Source organism: Nematostella vectensis, chromosome 10 (genome assembly GCF_932526225.1).
Source record: "Nematostella vectensis chromosome 10, jaNemVect1.1, whole genome shotgun sequence".
Taxonomy (NCBI): Eukaryota; Metazoa; Cnidaria; class Anthozoa; order Actiniaria; family Edwardsiidae; genus Nematostella; species Nematostella vectensis.
In genome coordinates, this window is record NC_064043.1 from 4537266 (window position 1) to 4561144 (window position 23879).

The 23879-nt window shown below is 40.8% G+C and overlaps 1 protein-coding gene and 1 long non-coding RNA gene across 3 annotated transcripts; both read left to right on the forward strand.

The window, feature by feature from the left end:
- Window positions 1-1472: 1472 nt before the first annotated feature.
- On the forward strand, window positions 1473-15420 carry LOC116617009 (ELKS/Rab6-interacting/CAST family member 1). Of its 2 annotated transcripts, XM_032379353.2 has the most exons (16): window positions 1473-2319; window positions 4441-4869; window positions 5093-5161; window positions 5646-5696; window positions 6214-6306; window positions 6883-7050; window positions 7949-8116; window positions 8584-8862; window positions 9148-9267; window positions 9571-9770; window positions 10231-10366; window positions 10566-10858; window positions 11309-11450; window positions 12567-12656; window positions 13073-13249; window positions 14738-15420. In XM_032379353.2, the coding sequence occupies exons 1-16, from the start codon at window positions 1990-1992 to the stop codon at window positions 14831-14833; spliced, it is 2841 nt and encodes a 946-aa protein (XP_032235244.2). In that variant the 5' UTR covers window positions 1473-1989; the 3' UTR covers window positions 14834-15420. The 2 variants fall into 2 exon arrangements, with proteins under 2 accessions (XP_032235244.2, XP_032235245.2); XM_032379354.2 differs by lacking the exon at window positions 12567-12656.
- Window positions 15421-19931: 4511 nt separating this feature from the next.
- On the forward strand, window positions 19932-20915 carry LOC116617410. Its single transcript, XR_004295759.2, has 2 exons — window positions 19932-20373; window positions 20450-20915. It is a non-coding gene; the product is annotated as an uncharacterized LOC116617410 (long non-coding RNA).
- Window positions 20916-23879: the final 2964 nt, after the last annotated feature.

Sequence of the window (23879 nt, forward strand, 5' to 3'; positions counted from 1 at the left end):
GAATCCCTTAATCACAGGAGCGTAGTAGGGGGTGGGGCACTGGGGGCACGTGCCCCCCAAAAATTTTCAAAAATTAAGGAAATTACCAGAAGGGGCGTGGCCGTGCCCACCAAATATTTTCTTATTGTTTCTATATTCCCCCCCTCCCCCCAATCTAACGTGGCCTGCTACGGCACTGATTCATAGGTAATATAACTTATATCGCCATAGGTGATGAACTAGGGACCTTGGCCGCCATTTTATGCTCCCGCACATTCCGAGCCACTGAAAGCATCCATCGACTTATTCAAGCAAGCAACTGCCATTTTTTTTATAAGTTTTGGAAATATCCTTATTATTTTCGAAAATATTGGTGGGGGGGGGGGGGGCACGTGTCCCCCGTGCCCCACCCTCTTCTACGGCCCTGTATGTTTTTCGATGATATGGTGCAATTCGCTATTGCTCGCATGCTCGAGTTATTTTAAGGCAATTCTGATGTAATTCTTCTGGATTGCTCGTATTGTTTTGCTGCGTTCTCACATGCTTGCAACACGTTAAAGACCATTTGGTGACCTTGTTTCCACTTAAAAAGCATTTAGAATGGAGAGTGCCAATTCCGTTAAGCATAGGCTAAGTCTCTCCCACTTGCATACGGAACTGATGCTGCATTATCTATTTTTTTATATTTTTATTATTTTTATTGAATTTCCATACTGGTGCGGAAGGCACAGCAAAGCTAGGCTAGGCCCCAAATCAAGTGCCCCCTTGAGTGTATTGTTAGTAAGCATTGTAACCACTGTCACTGGGGGGAGGTCACTGCCAGAGAGTTTATTGCGTCCCCAGTGCTTCTTTTACGTCCCTTCGATTTAGGTTAGTGTAGCTTAAACAGAGGGGACCTCCGGTTTAGTGTCCTTATCCGAGAAAACTGGAAACAGGAGGATAACTTTAACTCATTTGTGACACAAATTCGAATCAAGGCAGGAACCCAGTTTGAACCAGAATTCGAACCTGGGCCACAGCGTTGAGAGCCCGACGCGCTAATAAACTAGTCCACCCGTGCTTCCAAAATGTTCTCAACATTCAATCATGCACGGCCGTTCTTTTGGTGTCGCCACAGGCTTACCAGCCTCTCAGTCAGTCTCCAGTCAATCCCAGTAACTAGCTCGAATATTTTCACGATTGATCACCTCCTGTAATTGTCCTATAATTGTCTTATATCCTAGAATAAAGGTCACAATAAACTCTCATTGCTTTGTGATGTGTATTTATTCAGAATAAGCGGTATTTTTAACGTTTGAGCAGTTGAGGGATTCTGCGTTACTATATACCTATAAAAAGAAGTACTTTTTTATTACTGGAGACTGACTGAGAGGTTGGTAAGCCTGTGGTGTCGCTTTCCTTTCAAACACAAGCTAGAAACCGGAAAGTATGTAATATTTTCTACGAAGTACCTCCAGCATTATGGTACAACGCTGACCAAATTGTCTGGTGCGCAGGCTCTTTTAACGATGGCCGCGGTGAGTAGGGCCCATTTGCTATCGTTCGAGTGTGTTTTAGTACCCTGAAGCTGCTATCTGCTTTTAGCCAGCGAAACAGCACGCCTAAACAAAGATCTAATGCACATCGAATGACTGATTTGGCGGGAAATGACCGAGTGATACGGTTGGTTTGTAAAGAGTTCTCAGTCGCTGTTCTTTTTGCGTTCGGACGGTGGTGCGTTTTTCTCAAGTTTTTCAACTTCTTCACCCCAGTTTTAGTCCTTATGGAAAGAATAATAGTCTTTATGGAAAGAATAACATTCACTGAACGTTAACAGGATCAGTTGTTGGCTTAATTGGAGTTCAAAGCTGGTTTAAAGGATTTTATTTGGCTTTTGTCCGGGGATATTCCTCGCAATGAAGTGAGCAACGAGAGTTGAAGTGGCGAATTTAAAGTCACCATCTATCCTTGATAACCATTTATTTGCTCAGGAAATCATCTAGTATATTTATCATAACTACGTGATTCAGGATGAATTCTGAATTCAGCTCAAAGTCCCCATTTAGTCCTTCGCTATCATCCGAGAGGCTAAATTCTTCGAGTTCGAATCCTTCGTCGCCATCTCTTGTGCGAGATACTCTTGCTACGGATCTACATACTCAGTTAATTGAGCTGCAGCGTGAAAATGCACGCCTCCAGAAGGACATTGAAGCGAAAGAGACTAAATTAAACTCTAGTATGAGGAGCATTAAGATGTTTTGGAGCCCGGAATTGAAAAAGGAAAGAGCCGCAAGAAAAGCTGAGGCGGAAAAATTTGCGAGGCTGAAAGAACAATTCAACGTAGTTTCCGAGGAGTCCCAGGTGAGCATAAACTAATTATTTTTACCTGATTAAACAAATTTCAGTTCCCTGTTCTGTGTAGTTTGAGGATGGATATATGACCCGATTATGGAAGTTGATTGTGCATGTCTTGTCAACACGTTGACTTCAATTCAACCAAATTGTCGGTTTACGCTCCCACGTAGAATTTCTTTCCTGCATAAGTTATTTAGCTTCAATCGATATCCGATTTCATCCCCAAAAAGTGGTTCAATTATTGTTGATTAATCAAGCTGTTTAATTCCTTGTTCAGTGTAATTCAATAAACTTTGGGGTCTAGGATAGTGTGCTAGTTAATTGCGTTGTTTTGACCAAAAGTGCTAGATAATTTCTGTCGTTTGTCTTGTGTTTACGGTAACAGACTGCTTTTGAGTTCTATTTGGGTTATGTATGTGCAAGGTCAATCCCTCTAGAGATTTCAAACATGGCTACATAACTTCTAGTATCCAAATAACTTATTAGCTTGTCATGCTATCTATACATGTTAATTTATTTGAGGTAATTTTCCTAAGAATTTATACCACAACACTGCAGCAGCCCTATTTATTAGTTTTCACCAATTTTTCATATATATTTATCTAGCGTTTTTATCTTTACTACATCTCATTCAAATATTGTAGTATATTTGTAATGCTTTGTGTTTTCAACAAAAGTATTGTGTTTCGTATTAAACCCTGCATGCGTTTTGTGTTATTAATGAATTTAATTATTTAGGCCTTTCTATTGTTGTCCCTTATATCTGTAATCATAACAGTAGGGGCATAGATTCCCTTATGACGTTTATTACAGCTGGAAACTCATAATATCTGAGGAATTTGCCTTAACTAATTAATATTGCCTATGTCCCACCTTCAAAGATTCACTAAAATACTATTTGGAAAAATGGACAAGAAAACAATAATGGTAAAATGATTTCTGACAGAAAGTCCAATGCCAGGCCTGTGCCCAATGCCAGGCCTGTGCCCCCACAACGGCTGAAAGTCCACTTTTAGTGCTCAATATACCTGCTATTTGTAGACAAAACTAGAAATCTTAAGCTAGATCGCTCTGGTAGCCAAATCTGATAATAAACGTCTTGTGGAGATATTGCGAAGGAATAAAAAATCCCCTTTTGTTCTTTCGGAGGTGGTTAGAGTCTTATCCGAGGACTCCCTCCCCCTCCCCCCCAGAAAAATAGGTCCTTTTTTCGTATTTTGCAACCCCCCCCCCCCCCCCCCCCAAAAAAAAAAAAATCCTGGGTACGGTCCTGAATGGTTTACATCTTTCTAGTGCACCTCCCATCCATTTGAGGGGTATAGCTTGGGTTTGGCACCCCTTTGACAACCATAAAGCATTGTTCTCTTGAAGAATTACCACTTATCAAATACTATATAAAGGCCTATGAACCCACTTCCCTGGCAAATTCTGGCTATGCATCTGAACATTTTCACAAATTGGAATATTCAAATACAAAGGCGGAAAATTCATATAGGTATAGAGAAAGGGAGAAGGAGGTAGGCAGAAACTCTTCTTTTAAAAACTCTTGTTTTTAAAATGACTGTAGCAACAGGGTATTAAAAGCCGACAATGTAGACAGATTCTACTCAGAGCTTTCAAAGGATCAGGGGGCCTGCTGTCTAGTCTGTCTCGGTTTAGAGCTCCCCAAATAGTTAACAGTACAGGAGGAACATTTGTTGAGATATCATGAAAAAAGATATTATGAAACTCAGGTTAGAAAAAAAAATGTAATTTGTATCCAACAAATATTCTAAGATACCTTAGCAGGAGCATATTTCCCATTCAATTCATCTTTTAATAACCAAGTTAACTATAAAAGCACATATAAATTATTATTGCACTATCCCTTTTTTGTAGAATAATTCCTATCATTGATAAAGTTTTTGTCACTACAACATAATATACTTATGTAAAAAGGCTAAATTTATTTGACAGTTTTTAAAAGGCAAGTGGCATATTGAACTATTTTTATTGTTTTTTTTTATGGCCACTCCCAAAACAAAGTTGATTTTAGTTAGATATTGAGCATTGTGTAAAGGAAATTATGTCTATGAATTGTGGATCTTTAGCATTCTGGTTGAATTTCTTTTGTGTTTTGTCTAAAAGCAAAGGACTGAGATCATCCAAGATCTTCAAATACAGCTGAAGCAGTGCAAGGAAGGTAGTGAAGCATCCACTATAAGAAAATCATCTACAGCATCATCACACAGCTTTCTATCTTCACAAGAGGACATTCATCGGGAGGTAGAAACTCTAAGACAGGAGCGTGAACGACAGGAAAATGAAAGCTATGTGTTGCAGAAATCGCTTGATGAATTAAGCATAAGGTTGGAGAACCAACAACAGGCAATCAAGGCTAAGGACGAGACTATAGCAAGACTAATGGAGATGTTACAGAACAAGGGGCAAGTATCAGACTCTGGGAAGAAAGAGGAGGACAATTACAAGAAGAAGCTTGCTGAAGTGGTTTCTGAGGTGGAGCACTTGCGGGATGGAATCAGTGAGAGGGATAGGGCGATAACGGCATTGCAGGAGGTAGGTAAAAGATATATGGGGACTGTTAATTTTATAACTTGAAAATGCTAGTAGGGGTGAGTGCACTTGTATTAAAAGAAGAGTAAAAGTAGATTTCATGGAAAAACATAGATATACAACTGCTTCTTACATATATTGAAAAAAAGCACACAAGAGTCAACAGCAATTCATATCAGTCAGTTGTATTTTTTTACTATTAATTATCCCATATTCATGGTTTCAGGAAATGGATCATCTGCGAATCAGCAATGTGAGTGAGGAGCTACAGCAGTCAGCTAACATGCTTGCCAAGGTATTTTATATAATTCAACTAATCAAAACAAGGGTTTGTTGTTCCTATATTTTGTTTGCACAGTATTTATGTAGTATTGCATGATACAATCCACGAGTTTTTCAGTGACTTACTGGATATGTCAACTAATCAAAACAAGGTTGTGTTGTTGCTGTATTTTGTTTGCACAGTATTAAATAGTATTGGATGATACATTCCACAATGTTTTCAGTGACTTACTAGATATAAACATGACTACAGGAAAATATTTATTTAGGTTGGGGGTGAACATTAAATCAAGAGGTCTTGAAAATATCATGTGAATTATCTAAAATTTGAGAAGGGGTGAACCTTTTTAGGTGGTGACCATGATATGTTTTTTGGGCAAGCCCCCTATCCCACATTGCTGCTTTGTCAATAAAATATTCCCTAACAGAGAGTCTCACTTAGGTATGTTTGCAAAATCTATGTTTAGTTTTGTATTCATTATATATGTACCTTATAGGAGAGCCAAATTGCAGATTTGACACACCAAGTATCAATACTGGAACAACAAGTATGTGAAATTATAAAGTAAACATTTAACTTAATTAGAATCTATGGAATAAGATGATGCACAAATGCTTATTGTGTCGAATTTGGTATGAGGGTACAGAACCTATTCCTAACTTACCAATTACCTAGTTTCGTTTTTTTACTTGATACAGAAATATATGTAGTAGTCGTTTTCATGCAATAAGGACTAAACAGTTTGAAAGAAGTGTTTTATCATGCTTCGAAAATGATTTCTTGTAAATTTTTCATTGCCCATTGTCTCTTTATTTGTAGCATTTTATTGTAACCACCTTAATTTTTTTGGGTTATATTTAATTATTGGATAAGCAGTGTAATTTTTGGATAAGCAGTGGTCATGAACAATACTATTGGAAGGTCTTGGTGATAAAACATAGTGTGTACATCTGACATGCAATGCAAGTTCATTGGTGGTTAGTGATTATCATGATAAAACTATACAACAAAACTGTATAATGTTTCCATAAAGGTTTGTTGTAAGCAAGAAATATTTTTTCTAGATAGCAGACCTGAAGGCCAACAGTAGTATTTCTAATGAGGACAAAAAACAAGCCGAAGTTTATCAAAGCCACTCACAGTTTTTGAAAGCAAAGGTATGGTTTGTTTACTTACTCTACTCTAAAAAAAGTTCACAAAATTCATCATCTTAGAAATACTCTAAAAACACACACACAATGTATCGTATCTTTCACACTGGAATACGTTTCTTTGACAGATTTTGTATTCAACATGATATTTCAAAACGTTGAAAAAGTGACATCAGCAACAATAAAATCCAGAAGTTTTAAATCTTGGTTTCTGCAAAATCAGGTCGAGGAAATTATTTTATCCATTGACAATTGATCCCTGAATAGATGTTATTCAGTTTAAACATTTAGAACTTGAATGGCAAAAGATAGGTGTTTGGAATTGTTGGAAAAGCTCATACAATTCTCAACACCCACCTTAGTTAGTGACTATACACCCACTGTGTCGATAAAAGTTAATTAATTAAAAGATTGGATTAGCATTTTGGCTTCATTGGCTATTGTGAAATTCATTTTGTTACGATTTTAGCACTTTTTTTTAGCTAACCAGCACATTGAGAAACTGTTAGTTAGATTTGCAACATGTTCTCTGCAGCTAAAGCCATAACTATTTTTTAGATCTTATATTAGTCTGCCTCATAGGTTGAGTCTCTGAAGTCAGAAGTCGCCAAAAAAGAAGCAGCACTTGGTGCAGCGGAAACCAAGCTAGACACCTTCAAAGCTCATCAGTCTGATCAGCAACAGCACATCAGTGTGTTACAGTCTTCCTTACAGGCCAAGGACCATCACATCAAGAATCTACAGAGTGAGGTGCGAGTATGAATGTGCCTGTGTGTCTATTGGAAGTTTCTTTGAGGATGTGATTGATAATTTAGAGCGGATGGCCTGTTTAATATCTCGGATTTTAATAGATTCTTTTGTCTTTTAACGGTTGAGGTTTCCGTCGGACCTCCGGAAGTAAACTAGTGACAATGCGGCTTTAAGTGCAGGGCCATAGCATGGGGTGTATTGTGCCCCCCAAATCTTACGTGGCCTGCTACGGATCTGGACTGGCAGTCTGCGGGCAGGTCGAGGAAAATTGGGAAACGAAGAATGCACGTCTGCTTTTATTCATTCATTTCATTTCATTCATTTTTGCATCTTATCCTTTTTACCCTTTGCGCTGTAGGCGATATACACCTATTTCAATAAAGGTTGTCAGTGCAAATGGCGATTGCCAAATGGGAGTTCTACGATCGAAAGTAGCCATGAGTCTCGAAAAATATGGATAAACCAAAACAATTATCCATTAAAGGTTACTAATGCTTGACTGACGCTGGACTGTATTTAACACCTTAAATTTTACGAATAATTAGTACCCATAAGCAATTTACCATATGCCATTCGCCATTTGCACTGACAACCTTTTGTGAAATAGGAGTATATAGATGGGTCGTATAGGTCTTAGCTTAGCATCGTGAAATACCCACTTCAAGTTTTAATTAAATATGGATCCTTATTTCAACTCAAAGTAAGTAACATGCATAATGGTTTAGATATCCTTGGTATGTTGGATTTAAAGATTGTCCAAACAACGCCATTTTCCAAACAATATAACGCTCAAACATTTACCAATTTACAAGTTTATGGTGCTATCTTTTAGTCTGCAATAGTCGTGCTGTAATACCCCTCTGAAAAAAAGGCATAACAGAACTTTTCATTTCTACAGCTGGAGTCGTTACGTGTCCGTTTAGATGAAAGAGAAGCCTCCTTGAAGAACCAGGAGAAACAGATGCAGTCCATGTCCTCCGAACACTCTGAGAACTCCTTTGCTGTGGAGAACTTAAAGAGTGTTATTGAAACCAAGGAGAGGCAGCTAGCTACATTACGCGAAAGAGTAAGTCTAAATTACCAGTATTGGAGAAGTTACATAAACGGGACTAGATTTTTGTCTGCTATAAGTAACAAAGCCCCCCCCCCCCCCTCTTATATGTGATGTAAAAAGAAGGGTCTACTTTAGTCAGTTATACGACAGTCAGTCCATAAAACACACTAAAAGTTTTGCCTGAGAGACTTGCGCGATAGGTTATTGTACGGGCTACGCTATTTAGACAAGATGACCAGGGCTCAAAACCAGATCAAGTCATACTACTCAGAAACTTTTACTAGGATGGAGGTCCGGTCGCTCGGTACAATTTTTAACCTGTATTGGGGGACGTAAAATAACTGCTAGGGACGCTGGCCCGTGTTACAAATCATGTTACATTATCATGAGTAAAAGCACGTGAAGCGCTTAAGGACCAACTTTGTTACCCGCGCTATACACAAACAGCATTTACCTGCGTTTACCTCTCTTCCCTTCAGTGTGAAACTCTACATACTGAGATAGGCGATAAAGAGGCCACCTTGGCTAGCACGAAGGGGCAGTTGGCAGCCCTACGAGCGGAGCACCAAGACTCTGCATCTACCATTAGCAGCCTAGAAGCGACGATACGCGACAAGGACAGGTACATCGAGATGCTTCAAGCCCAGCGGCAACGCAGCGGCAAGGAGCAGCAGGAAGAAGTATCCACCGTCCAGAGGAACTACGAGCGGTTAGAGTCCAGATTGGAAGTCATGAAGGAAGAGAAATCAAGGCTTGAGGTACAGTATAGCTTAGACTATTAGATTCTACAGTGTACTTGCCAAAACTGCCCTGAGATGTATTTTTCAGCTACAGCAAAAATTACTCTGTTATATCCACTGAACGCTTTCAAGCGCCATCCCTAATCTTAAGGACAGAAATTTCGTCTAATGGCATCAAAATTATATTCGTTGCGGTAACAAAAGCCTTTTATTGTGACTTAAAATGGGCCATGGCACTATTTAATGATTACGGTTTTGCCTAAAAATGCGTCAAGTCATTGTAATGTTGTCATCGTTTCACAGGAGACGATATCTACCCATAGGAAGGAACTTATTGAGCTGAAGTCGTCGGTCAAAGAGAAGGACGTGCGGTTAGATGTGATGGAGCAGAAAAACGCAAGACTGGAGCGAGACCTCGAAAAGGTAAATACAAGACCTACTTACTAGATTATTCTTAATAAAGAAAATGTGGCTGTTGTTGTGGGTGATATGAATGTTTGTTAGCGAAATGAATGTGTTGGATACTATAACTGAGACCAGTTGCAGTGGCGCCAAGATGAAAAAAAAAACGTAAGGGAAATGGAAAACTGTCAGTAATGAAAGGATAAAGGAATTCAGATTAGTCTCTAGGAAACTTGAGGTCAGTCCAAGTTATCGAGATTTCACTGCACGAGTTGTCGACTACGCCAATTCTGTCCCGATTTTAAATCCCTTTTTCTCCCTCAGAGTGTGGACAGTAAGGAGGAACTCGCGTCCGAGCTGAGCAGCAAGAAATTGGAGGTATCCAAGTTAGAGAAAGAGCTGCGCACAGCCATGCAGGATTTGGATAACTCTAAGGTCCAAAAGGAAAACGAAAAAAGCGAAACCATTCTCAAACTAAAGGCAGACATCCAAGCGAAGGATGAACAGATAGAGGAGTTGGAACGGTAAGGGAGCGGCTTCTGATTGTTTTGGGACAATAGGTTGGTGCTTTTTAATCCCTTGGTCAGCGCCTTGCGTGAAATTTGGCGTGATTGCAGACCAGTTTAATGATGGCCAATCAATCCGATTTGAGTATTTTGAATGATGGAAGCAAAAAAGCGATTTAGCTGTTGGAATTGTCGGTGAAAGTTCGCAAAATATTGGAAATCGAAGTAAGCATTCGAGCAACTTATAACGTATAAATTGCCTTTTTTGGATTTGCTTCGAGCTGTTGTCCAGGATCAGGGCCGTAGCAATATTTTCAAAAGTTATAAGGAAATGACCAGTAGGGGCGTGGCTGTACCCCAATATTTTCTTAATGTTTCTGTATTGTGCCCCTCCAATATTTCGAGGCCTGCTACGGCACTGAGAATGCATTCTTTAAGGCTTCTTTCTTGATCAATAATGTAATTTTTCGCCAAACAGACAACTGAAAGAGCAGAACAAGAAGTTGACGACCATTAAACGCAACCAGCAGTTAGAGCGAGAGAAACAGGCACAACTACTAAACGACGTGAAGAAACAGGGCAACGAGCATGACGAGAGAGTTGACGAAATCAGGGTAAGCACGCGGCGTGATCTTCGATTGTCTTCAGGCTATCACGTGCGCTGAACGATAGAGCAGAGTAAACCCATTCGTGGAGACTCATGACCACCTAGCGTACGTCTTTGTTACCAGTTACAAGTACGTTTCAAGCTACCACGTGCACACAAAGACCCGTATTCTGTGATTACAGCTGATCTCGATTTATGTTTAACAGAAAGAACTCAAGACGAAAGAAGAGCGAATAGCGGTACTAGAAGAAGCCCTGACTGAAAGCGTGACGATAGCGGCCGAGAGGGAGGAACTATTAGCTCAGCAGGCGAACAGCGCCGAGTCCGCTACCCAGAGGGTGGAGGATATCGAGACGGAGCTCGAGAGGAGCCACATAGAGATGGCCATCACGAACACTAAGAACGCGTCCCTATTACTGGCGCTGAATGAGAACGACGCTATCTTGAATTACTACAAGTCTGAACGACGACATATGGTGGAGGAGGTATTGGAAATGAGGTAAGGATGGAAGAGCGGATAGAGCCGTGGCGGATCTGGGAAGGGGTGGGGCTGTAGGGCTTCCACCATAAGAGAGAAGTAATTTCATTAAAAGAGAGCCACCAAAAGGTAAGGATGGAAGAGCGGATAGAGCCGTGGCGGATCTGGGAAGGGGTGGGGCTTCCCCATTGAGAGAAAAGTAATTCCATAAAAAGACAGCCACCCTCGCTTTTTTGTGCTGGAGCTTATTCGTTTACAGGGGGTTCCAGGCACGTCGCCATGCATTACCTATTACCTATGTTTCATCTCACCGATTTATGACATTATGACCGTCTCTTACAAACCGAATATATCTGGAGACTTTTAAATAAGCAACACCCTTGAGTGTGGCCCTCGATTACACTTAGCATCTCGGCCTTGATTTAGAATATCCCAAAATACAAGTGTATAACACAATGGGTTCCGTTGCAGACAAAACGCGTTATTGGCGACGATATCTGAGAAGGATGCGAACATCGCGCTCTTGGAGATCGGTCCGACCAAAAACAGCGAGCAGGAAGTGGCGATACTCAAACGAGAGAAGGACAAACTGGTCACTGAGCTCAAAGACCAGGTAAACACCCTTCACAAGTTTGGCTTTCCGATTTCTTCATTATCGTCTTCTTTTAATTCGGCGTAAAAACTCTGGTTAAGACCTGATGTTTCTGCCCCAGATAAAGTCTTCAAAATGCAACTACTTGAATTCATAGCAGGCCCGTACCCAGGATTATTCTTGGGGGGAGCGAAATGCGAAAAAGTGGACCTAATTTTTCCGGGGATGTGGGGAGGGGTGGGGAGAGTGAGTTCTCTGACCATCCCCGAAAAAACAAAAAGGGATTTCTTTACGCCTTTGTATCTCCACGTGACGTTAATTGTCGGATTTGACTACATACCAGAGTGATCTAGCTTATGCTTTATAGTTTTGTCTACAAAAAGCACGACTATTAAGAACCAAAAGTGGAACTTCGGCCGTTGTGGGGGGGGGGGGGGGGGGGGGGTGCGTTCGCATCCCCTACACCCCCCACCCCTGGGTACGGGCCTGCATAGCTTAGTGTTTCTTTCTGGTGACGTCATGGGCTTAAATTTAAGCGTCAAGGTTCGGTGATGCAAAATAAAAATAAAAAATAAAAAACAGGGGCAACCCTGCTTTATCCAAATCGCTTTTGCTGGTTCACGTATTTCAGTAGGCATCCATAAAGCCCTCCTGGCGTGTATGTGCTAATAAGGGTAACGATAGGTGCCGATAACAAACCTTGTCAATCATACTATGATGCTGATGGTCAATTGCATGAAATCATCGTCGCATTTGAAATGACAACATTAAAGCCGCATTGTCACCAGTTTACTTCCGGTCGATTACGTAACAATATCCGATGATTTTTCACGGAAAACGCGAAAAATATTTCAAAATATTGAAAGCAGTGTGTCTACTGGAAGTTTCTTTGAGGATTTGATTGATAATTTAGAGCGGATGGCCTGTTAAATAGCTCGGATTTTAATAGATTCTTTTGTCTTTTAACGGTTGAGGTTCCCGTCGGACCTCCGGAAGGAAACTGGTGACAATGCGGCTTTAACTATCGTACAAAACTTGGATGTGTTTGGGAGAATTCGAGACTCTCGAAAATTGCGCAGAGTCTTGGCCAATCATAGTGTACTGACTATGATTTATAAAAATGCGTCTTTCCACCAGACTCAAAAGAGGATGACTCTTATATCAAACGAAGACAATAGCAAAGAGGTTCATTTGTCAACAGAACTCGCTCAGGCGCCAAAGGATAAGGTACAGCAACCCCCTTTTATCGTATTGGATATGGTCGAATGACAAATAAATATACGGCAAGGGTAATCCGGTAATTGCTTCTACGCGTGAATAATGTATGGGGCCTAATATGTTTGCTTTTGTTAGCAAGCAAGCATCCGATCCCCCCCTCCCTCTTAAAATGCAACGCAATTTTGAAAATTATATAAAAATAAAAACTTAATGCTAAAAAAACTTATGCTACCCCTTTTCTCCTAGCTTAATTAAACAATCTTAATGCCAGTTACTGTGGAACCGTTACTGTGCTATGATATCCTGCAACTTACCTCTTTACTAAGTAGTGTAATTGTTAGGCGCGTGGCTGGACAATTAAGGCTGGAAAGTCAATTATCTGGGAAACAAATAACACGCGCTTATGTATCATTTGCCTTCATCAGGTGTTGGATGCAGTTGGGCTGATCGAAGACAGCATGGAAAAGCTGCAGTTGTACGGAGAAGACCTGCTAGACGTGGCGAAAAACCACTTCCCCGACGTGGTGAGAAAACTCAGCAAACCCCCACCGCGTGATTACGGCAAGTACGAGAACATCATCAACGATGCGTCGCAGAAAGAGGTACGTCAGGGTGTGGTTTCTTTGTGTCAATTCGCTAGCCATTGTTCACCCTCGTATCAGGGGGGGGGCTACATTTTCGGGGCAAATCCGTGGATCCGCAGATATTAGATCCGCACAGACAGATAAACAATAGCATCGATTGAAATTCATTTAAAATCCGAAATTGGACCGTCAAAGCAGTCCGAAAAGCAATCCGAAATCCCCGCCCGAATTGTAGACAGATCCTCCGAAATCCCCGCCCAAATTGTAGACAGATCCGTGATCCGCCGTATTTCCAAAATCTTCTGAAATAATCAAAATCAAAATCCGTAATCCGTGAGCATTTCGTGGCTGAATCCGCCGATCCGCGAACTTCACCCCCCCCCCCCCCCCCCCCTATCAGGCCTGTCGACCAGAGACTTCATAATGCAGGGTCATAATAGGGTGAAACCGCAGGCTGGGAAAATGGGATTGGTAATATCGGGAACAGGACCGGGTAAATAGCAGCCGGGACAACGAGATTCAGACCCCTCTGTAGGACGCTAAAGGCCTGGCTAAACTAAAAGTAGGCCAATGTTTCCTCGGCATTTGTTTGCCGCGCGTTTGAGTGTTTTGTGTGCCATAAATTGCTGGTATCCATAGCCCAGCTGGCATTTTAAAAGCCCGCTTGGCGTCCATTTGCCATGTAGGGTAACGATAGGTGCCGATATCAATTCTTTGTCAGTGTCGTGTTATGATACTTGAATGATTACTTGTTAATCATTCATAACAAGCACCGACTACATTTTTATTTTCCCATTTATTTACATTTTATTGTATACGTTCTACGTTAGTATTGGTGAAGATCTATGAAACACGTCGATAGACAGCGCCATCCTGTTGCGGGCCGAGCATTGTTCTGTTTGTAGACCGTGTTTCACAGGCTACGTAGTGTTGGAAGCCTTTTATTGATATTTGTTCACCGTGTTTTACGAGGCTATGTAGTGTTGGAAGACTTTTTTGTTGCTGTTTGTACACCGTGTTTCACAGGCTAAGTAATGTTGGAAGAATTTTGTTTGCTGTTTGTTCACCGTGTTTTACGAGGCTACGTAATGTTGGAAGACATTTTTGCTGTTTGAACAGCGTGTTTCACGAGGCTACGTAATGTTGGAAGACTTTTATTTCTGTTTGTACACCGTGTTTTACAGGCTACGTAATGTTGGAAGACTTTTTTTTGCTGTTTGTTCACCGTGTTTTACGAGGCTACATAATGTTGAAAGACTTATTGCTATTTGTTCACGGTGTTTTACGAGGCTACGTAACGTTGGAAGACTTTTTGCTGTTTGTTCACCGTGTTTTACGAGGCTACGTAATGTTGGAAGACTATTTTTGCTGTTTGTCCACCGTGTTTTACGATGCTACGTAGTTTTGAACGATTTCGTCAGGCAAACATAATTACTTGGCCCAACATTTTACACAGCTGGGGCGGCCTTTATTGTTGTTTACACCAAATATCTTTTTTCCCCTTAGCGTCTTGCATTCCTGGAAACCTTAGAGAAAGACATGCAGGCCTTGCAGGACTATGTGCACAAGCTTCTTGAGCTCATCGAAGAATCAAGCGAATAAAAATATACAATGTAATAAGTTATACAATGAGCTACAATTTGATTCTGATATCCTCTGTTTCCCCATGTGTCATCCCCAAGTCTACTGCATTGTATACGAGCACTCAAGCAACAGTTAACTATATTTTGCGATCTTCTTGAGTAACATACCAAGGGAGATTGACGGCTACTTACATGGCAGGCAAGTCAGTGCGCGGGTCTTGGTATGTTCAACTCAAGTGCTGATGATAATCGATACGGTACGGTCCAGAACAAAAGCAGTGTGGAAATCTTCTTGAGAAATCTGCCACAAAATGATTGATGGTAGCCACGACGGTAGAGTCAGTGAGCAGGTCGTGGACAGTTCATCGCACATGTTCTTAGAACCGGTTCTGCGCGGTTCAGCGCAAATTACAGTGAGGAAATCTTTTGAGAAATTAATCAAGGAGATGAATTGCTAATATTTGGACGGCAAGTGGGCGTGGCTTTGACAGCTCACTACCAAGGGAGATTGACGGCTACTTACATGGCAGGCAAGTCAGTGCGCGGGTCTTGGTATGTTCAACTCAAGTGCTGATGATAATCGATACGGTACGGTCCAGAACAAAAGCAGTGTGGAAATCTTCTTGAGAAATCTGCCACAAAATGATTGATGGTAGCCACGACGGTAGAGTCAGTGAGCAGGTCGTGGACAGTTCATCGCACATGTTCTTAGAACCGGTTCTGCGCGGTTCAGCGCAAATTACAGTGAGGAAATCTTTTGAGAAATTAATCAAGGAGATGAATTGCTAATATTTGGACGGCAAGTGGGCGTGGCTTTGACAGGTCACTAAACATGTTAATGATAACTGGTACGACATGATTCAGCGTGATTCAAAAGTGAGAATATCTTCCTGAGAAATATGCCAAGATGAATGGCTACTATTTGGACGGCAAGTGGGCGTGTCTTGGATAACTATCCAAACTGAACATGTTAACGAGAACTGGTACGGCATGTTTCAGGGAAAAAAATAGTGTGGAACATATGAATGTCTACAATTTGGACGACAGAGTCAGTGCGTGGATCTTCACTGCATGTGCTACCCGGTACCGCACGGCACGGTTAAGCACAGCTATAGTGTGGGTAAGAAGATGGATAACAGATATGCAGATAATGACAGTGTTGTGTGAGGCTTGCAGTAGAGACTTGTGAGGTACGAGCCTCTGTAAGTCAAGAACGCCGTGCCACGTCGTCACGCGCTTCCACGACATATCCAACACTTCTTGGAACACACATGTTCACATGTTTCAAAAGAACAAAAAGCGATGTGTTAGTTATCAGTGCTATGTTACAAAATGGAACCGTTAGATATATGGTATATGGTATTTCATACATTGATATAGTTTTATAGTAAAGACCCATTCTACTTACGTATTTGACTAGCCCAGATTTAGGATTCAGACTTGACTAAAATGATGACATTTGCTGAGTAGGCAATATTAGCCTGCTGTCTTTTCTTAAAGTTTGATACAGTTTTGAAAGTCAGCAGTATTACAACGGGAGAAGAAAGATAGTGAACAGCTGTTGGCAATGGGCATGGCACTGGGGCCATGCCCCAGGAGGTTTTGAATTTTGTCATATGACTTAAATACGCCAGGCAGTGTTTCCCTATTGTTATTTTTGTACAAAATCACTAATCATGTTACGGCGTTGTCGTATCACAATAATCCACTACTTTTGCGAATCTGTATAGTGAAAAAATTATTAACGGATATCTTTATTACAGACCATTACCTGTCTTGTTTTAAACTTTTTGGATGTGACGGGTCAGTACGCAGCTCTTACAAGCTGCAATTTTATTGGGCAAATGAACAATATCCGCACCTCGACACAAAGAACGAGTAGAATAGAGACAAAAGAACTCCTTTGTAGAACAAAGATAATAGGAGACAAAGCAGCTGCGTACTTACTCGATGTGACGATAACTAGATTAACCTTTCTTGTAGTCCCATTTGTGCCATTTTAGACTGAGGTCTGGAGCTAAGGTTTAAGGCAAGAGTCGCCTTTATGAAATACACCAAATCTCTTGCATACGGTTATCGTGTGCACAGCAACTAATGCTGATCGTTGCTAAGTAACGCTAGATAAAATCAAATAATTTAATATATTTTGAAACTAGAAAAGAAGAAAGCGTATAGTTTAGTGCCTATGCATTGCTATATTTTATATCAAAAAAGTAAAATTGATTAATGTTTGTTGGAGATGTGTAGTAACATATTTTTAGAAATATAGTAGCTTTACATAACGAATGTACAGCCTAGAGAGGAGTTCTCTTCATGTTATTAACTGGAAATCAACTATATATTGAAATTATTCTATTTACATGTGTGATTACAAGAAACCACCCCCCCCCCCCCCCCCCCCCAACCCCCAGCCCAACCCCTTTTCAAATGAATCTTAGGGGAAATATCTACATGGAAGAAAATAATTCTTCGAATTCGATTCTTTATTTATTTTTCAAATTACTCAAAAGTAACATTTATAGACTGAATTGACTTACTCCATAATCCAAAGATTCCTAAAATAGCACCTTTTATTTTAAAAATCCTCAATTTGGTTAGCACATTAGCAAATTACATCATTGAATAAACACCAAAAATAGGCATACCAAATGCCATTTGTCATCTTAGTGTTCTCGCCAACAAAAGGGCCTGTCTCAATGTACTTTTGACGTGTTAGTGAACAAAAGCTAAACAACTGCACCCAATTCTCAGTTATACTACTGTGATTTGGAAGTCACTTTTGTGTTCAATACTACAAAAGGCCTATTCATTGCCTCTATACAACAAAACACACAGTTGTCTAGTAAATTGGTCTTAGTTGGCGCATACTTTCAATACTTTACCAAATTTGAATAATGTTTTGCCTAGAGCTAGCCCGTCCCACTAGTTGCTTCAATGCTTCTTTTGATCACACGAAATCCCTAAGAAGAAAGTTGAATCTAAAACTAACGCACTGTTTAAAGCTTTCCCGTCCGCGCAACGAAACCGTTCAAACGGAAAGGAAGAGGTGAGATCAGCTGTCTTCGAGCGAGGTGCAGAGACTACTTGGACTGTGCTGCTAAAGCAGACAACACAGAAGGTAATTATTATTAACTGGTATGCTATGCGTTCTATTTGTGTCTCTACGGCAAGCGACAACCTCAATTAGGTCTTCCAAGCGACGGCTAGCCTGCTATCATTGTGGGTTATTCGGAAATGTTTTATTTTCGAATATTGGGAACCCTGTGCGCGCGCGAAGGCCGACGTGCGCTGGGCCGAGCGCAAGCGTTTGAACGTTCCAAATCCTGTCCAGAACTTCAATATGGCGGAAAACATCAACAACCAACTCGTTATTAACCAAGCTTTACACGAATTGAAAGGCACAAATGCGAAACTAAACCTTCAATGTTCAGTATTGTAACCAGCGTTGTAAAGGGATTTCTTCGATAGCTTTGAGGTAGGCGGGTAGCGTGTAGCTTTTCTCAGAGGACTTTTACCAGGCGCATGGAGGCTGTTCATCTGTGTCCAGTTCTCAGAGAACTGCCAAGTTGCGTTTCTTATTCCCTTTGGTCGGATTTTTCTCAAGGTTTTCCTGCTCGCAACAGATAATACGCAGCTCTTACAAGGTCCTTCCTGATTGGCTACTGAGAGTCATTGTTTTACGATGGGCGGTCGCCAAGCCCATCTCAATTCAGCCCTCCATACTGCTGTTTTACAGCCAATTTTCTCTAAAATCCTGGTTAATTACCCTTCTCTTCCATAATTGCTTTTCCTGTATCTTACTACAAGCCTTATTCATTGCAAGACCAAACGATACTCACCTAGAACGTAAACAGCATCAGAGTTTTTTTTTAACAAAAAGGTAAGTAAGCGAGGGAGAGTTGAGCTTCGTGTGAGTTGTCAGCTTCGTTTAACTCATCATCTGAATATGTTTGCTATTTCAGGTAAAAGGAAAAGTGACGTTTGACGTTGAAAATTGAATCTGTATTTTTTGAACCGGACAAGCTTAGCCTGTCATATAACCTTATATTCTCCAAAGCAAAAATACACTCATTATCCGTGAATTCCATTGCTTGACGGGCGAATATTTAACGAAATATTGCGAATAATATATCATTTTAAAGCTGAATAAATGTAGAGTACTATCATATATCTACATTTAGTGATTTGTTTATACGGTATGAAGCGCGCCCCGAAAACTGACAAAACAAGTGGTGTTTACATATCGAGTTATAGGACCACAGGTTTACCACGTGAAACAGGCTCAAACGCAGAATATCAATCAGCACATAACAAACACCAAAATCGTTACTGCGAATTTTGATTGGTTGTTTTGTTCGAAAGGAAATGGTTTTCAAAGTAGCAAGACGTTCTGCTACCCGATCTTCGTTATATAACAGTTTATAATTTGGCAAAAGAAAGGACTCGAAAATCGCAGACACGATATTAATCTCAAGTTATCGACTAAAACAATGTTTCAAACATGAACTCTTTACGATAAATTGTGTTGTGCCAATAGCTTCTTAAAGCACGCAGATTGGAGCAAAACTCATAGCAGAGATATTCGCCTCTAAAGCTAAGTAAACATAAGAGGATTAAGAGGCAATCTGTCACTACCCTCTTCACCATTAACACAAGCGCCGACAAGCTCCCCGCTGGTGGGATACGGCTTCCTATTTTTCACGGGGAGCTCGTAATATGAGCACTGAGAACTCTTCGTGCCTGCGTTGTAGCTCATCACAAATCGCAACCAGTAAGAAGCCATGGCAAAGACATGAAATGCGTCAAAGAGAGTGAGAAAAAAAGAAAGCGTGAAACCTCGATTTAATAAGGGAAGGCAAGCCACTATGGCTAAGGCCAGTAAACAAACGTGGTGCTGCAACTCCCCAAGTTATCGAAAATGTTCTCGCTTCTTTGGATCCACGAGATAAATGATATCACCCTGGCTTCCAGAGGCTGAATATCCGCTTTTCCCAGTATGCTAGGGGCTCTTCGCTCGAAAAACTCTCGGAGCCACTGGTTTTCAGGGTAAAATGATATTCGCTTCATTTAAAAATCTTTCAATACGTGAACGATCCATTTTTGTCCAGACATGATGGTTGATAGCCACGGATTTCGGTTAGATTTCGCTTTAGGTTTTACCACGTTTAAGTTCGGAAAAGTCGATGGAGTCACAGTATAATAATAAATGCTTATAGGAATTATAGTTTGAGAAGTACGCGAGAGTGGCGCCAAAATTATAATAACGCTGTGTTGTGTCACCTCAGATTTGAAAACTCCCGGATAACGAGCACCAAATTAGTTGTGGGATCCTGTGTCTTAAAAGGATTAAAGGATTTGTGACACCTTTCGTGTTATGTCTATATTCGACGGAAAACGAACTTTCCTTGTAACTCGCGATTCTTTTGAGATAAAAAGAAAATTCTTTTTGGAAATTGTAGTTTATTTGTTACCAAATCAATTCGAAATTTAAAAATAATTGGGTCAGAGAGTGCTTCATGGAGGCTGTTCATCTGTGTCCATATTCTATTTGTTATTGATGTAGGTGTTATTCAAATTATGATTATGATGTTATAATAGAACATTTGTAGTTACGTGTATGCTTTTTTTCCCACAGATTCCACAGATTTCCACAGCAAAAAGAGGAAATTGGAACTTGAAAAAATCAAGAGGGGTAGTAAACATTTGATAAAATTGGATAGATAAAAGAAATATGGAGTTGAAAAGGTTTTCAGATGAGCAGATATGGTGTACACACTTTTGCCCTATCCATAATAACACACTTTTGCCCTATCCATAATAACACACTTTTGCCCTATCCATAATAACACACTTTTGCCCTATCCATAATAACACACTTTTGTCCTATCCATAATAACACACTTTTGTCCTATCCATAATAACACACTTTGAAAAAAAAAGCCGTTTATTAAGTAAAGTTGATTTGAATTCCCATATTACATGAATGATATTGTAATATTGATTACAATTTTTCACAATTCATTCATCACACTTTATGGAAGCCATATAAAATGGCTTACTCTTTCAAAAATTATGTGATCTACATAAAACTCCAAAAAAGATCTTCGTTTGATAGTTTGAAAAACTCTTCCGATAGTTACTATTATGTAGGTTATTTTGTAGATCAACATATGATTTGCAGGCAAAGAAGAATGGAGGCCATTCTTCAACCAACCCAGGGCAGTCGTTAACCATGTGTGGAAGGAAGGGAAGGTACCCAGGGCAGCCCTTAACCGTGTGTGGAAGGGAGGGGAGGTACCCAGGGCAGCCCTTCACCATGTGTGGAAGGGAGGGGAGGTACCCAGGGCAGTCGTTAACCGTGTGTGGAAGGAAGGGGAGGTACCACCCAGGGCAGCCCTTTATGTGTTGAAGAGAGGGGAGGTATCCAGGGCAGTCGTTAACCATGTGTAGAAGGGAGGGGAGGTACCCAGGGCAGCCCTTCACCATGTGTGGAAGGGAGGGGAGGTACCCAGGGCAGTCGTTAACCATGTGTGGAAGGGAGGGGAGCCAGGGCAGCCCTTCACCATGTGTGGAAGGAAGGGGAGGTACCCAGGGCACCATGTGTGGAAGGGAGGGGAGGTAACCAGGGCAGCCCTTCACCATGTGTGGAAGGGAGGGGAGGTACCTAGTTTTTTGGTTTGGATCGGGTATTCGTACCAAGACGCAGGGGCCTAAAATGGTATGGTAGTGAAGTGGGTGTGATCATATAGTATGGTGATGTAGGAGGGTGGTGGTGAAGGATGGCTAGTAAGGTAATGTAGAGTGGGGATGGTAGTAATGTTATTACAGTGAAAAGGTGGATGGGCTAAACTAGTAGGTGGTGGAGGGTGGTGAAAAGATAAAGTGGGACTATAGAATAAATGTGGACTTTAAAAGCACACTAGCATACACACATTGGCACCAGTCGGGCCAAGACGGGACGCTAGCACAGTCTATTACCCGTGCAGTTCGGCAACCATGGACAGCTGTTTAGTCCATATTAGGACTCGTCAGCATGGCATAGCCTGTTTGCCTCAGTTAAACTTATCGGCAAAAAAAGCTGCAGGGCGACTTCGACTCGAACGAAGTGCTTTAAACCACAGCTTAGATCCATGTGGGATCTAGAGCTGCGGCCGGGCTAGCGTGATGTCAATTGTGCGGATCACGCATGCGACCTTTGCTAGTCTAAGACTCCGTCGGATAGCCAAACTATCCTTGCGACTCAAACTATCCTTGCGAGTCAGCTGTCCATGGTTGCCGAACTGCACGGGTAATAGACTGTGCTAGCGTCCCGTCTTGGCCCGACTGGTGCCAATGTGTGTATGCTAGTGTGCTTTTAAAGTCCACTATAGAATAGGTTGTGGTAGTGTGTGGTGGGTAGGTGAAAAAAAAAAGGATGAGGAAAATTGTGGTGTGAAATGGAGGTGTAAAAGAAAGAAGGATAGAAAAATTTATTTTGGTTTGGATCGGGTATTCGTACCAAGACGCAGGGGCCTAAAATGGTGTGGTAGTGAATTTGCACGTGTGCAGAAAACTATCAAACTCTTGTTTACTTTCTATCGATAATCATTGGCTGGATTTTAACAGCTAACGCCTCGCTGAGGTCAAAGCGCAGCCAAGCGTGAAGTGGGCTTGATTCAAAAAGAGGGGGTTTTGTCGCCGGCTCTCATTTCTTTGCACCCTCGGCCCAGCGCACCTCGGCCTTCGCGCGCGCACAGGGTTCCCAATATTCGAAAATAAAACATTTCCGAATACCCCACAATGAGAGCCAGCTAGCAGGCTAAGCGACGGCCTCAATTAGCCTTTGTCAAGAAGACGAACTTAACGCGCTTTTATACCGAAAACTATTTCAATATCTGTCTTACAAGACACAAAAAGTGTTTACATTAAAGACGTGGACGTGAAACCCACTAAACCTGTGCTGTACACCTTTAATCTGACTTGCTCGTTTCCTCTTGCCTCTTTTTTCAAGAGATGAATACCTATTTTGTTATTCCTAATTAATGGAAGAAGGAAAAGATAATGGCTTTAATAAAGATAATCAAGAAGTTTAATTTTTTTGGTTACCATATCTGATGTCTTGTTAAGACAACGATAGCAGACGATTACAAATTGAACATGCTCAATCTTCTTATCTCCTTAACCGCAGCCCACTCTATTCGAGTACCTTTTTTAACTCACAGGCCGTGCAAAAGAAAAAAAATTGGCCCACACAAAAATACTTGAGAGAGTGAGAAAGACACATCTATCAGTCTATACTTTCTTACGAATTGTTTGTGCGAATGACTTAAATACAAATTGTCCCAAGAGATGATGTCAGAATTGAGTTCTAATCTCTTTGGAGTGGATTCGTAAATCGTCCGGATGTTGAGAATGTGTTTCGTGCAAAACGTGACACGCATCAAAGGAGCTATATATGACGTGACGTCTCCAATCAACTAGACGTTTACTTTGGATAAAAGATAATATAAAAGTGTCCTGGAAAGATAAACATTTTCACAAAAATGGGGTTGGAAAAATGTCTGTAGGGACATGACAGTTGAGACATTGAGTTGAGAAACTGTCAGATAGTTCCTTACATAACAATTCTCATGACTTCTGCTTAGACTTAGGTATTATTTGAAAAAGAAAGTTCTGAAAAAAAGATTTTTGGTCGAAATACAGTTCACATTTGCTGATGTTTCTATATGGAAATTCATTTATAGACCTGCTTATGTAACAAAAATACCTCCGACCTGAGCCCCCATATAACGTTTTTTGATTGCACTTTCGTTCAAAATAGATTGCAAAAACCTCAATTTTGTTAGACAAAACGACATATCATCTGGATACTGGGGTAGACAGTGTATAAAGCCGTACGTTTATTGACATACAGAAAATAACTACTTACTTCCAATTAGCTTGTCTGTAGCACTCCTAACATGATGCAAAAGTAACACATCCAAGGTGACCGCAGTGTAAAGAGAGATAATGTGTACTAAACATAGCTGTCATACCTTTTTATGGTAACAAACAAAAAAGTAATAGAACTCATAATCCTTCATTGA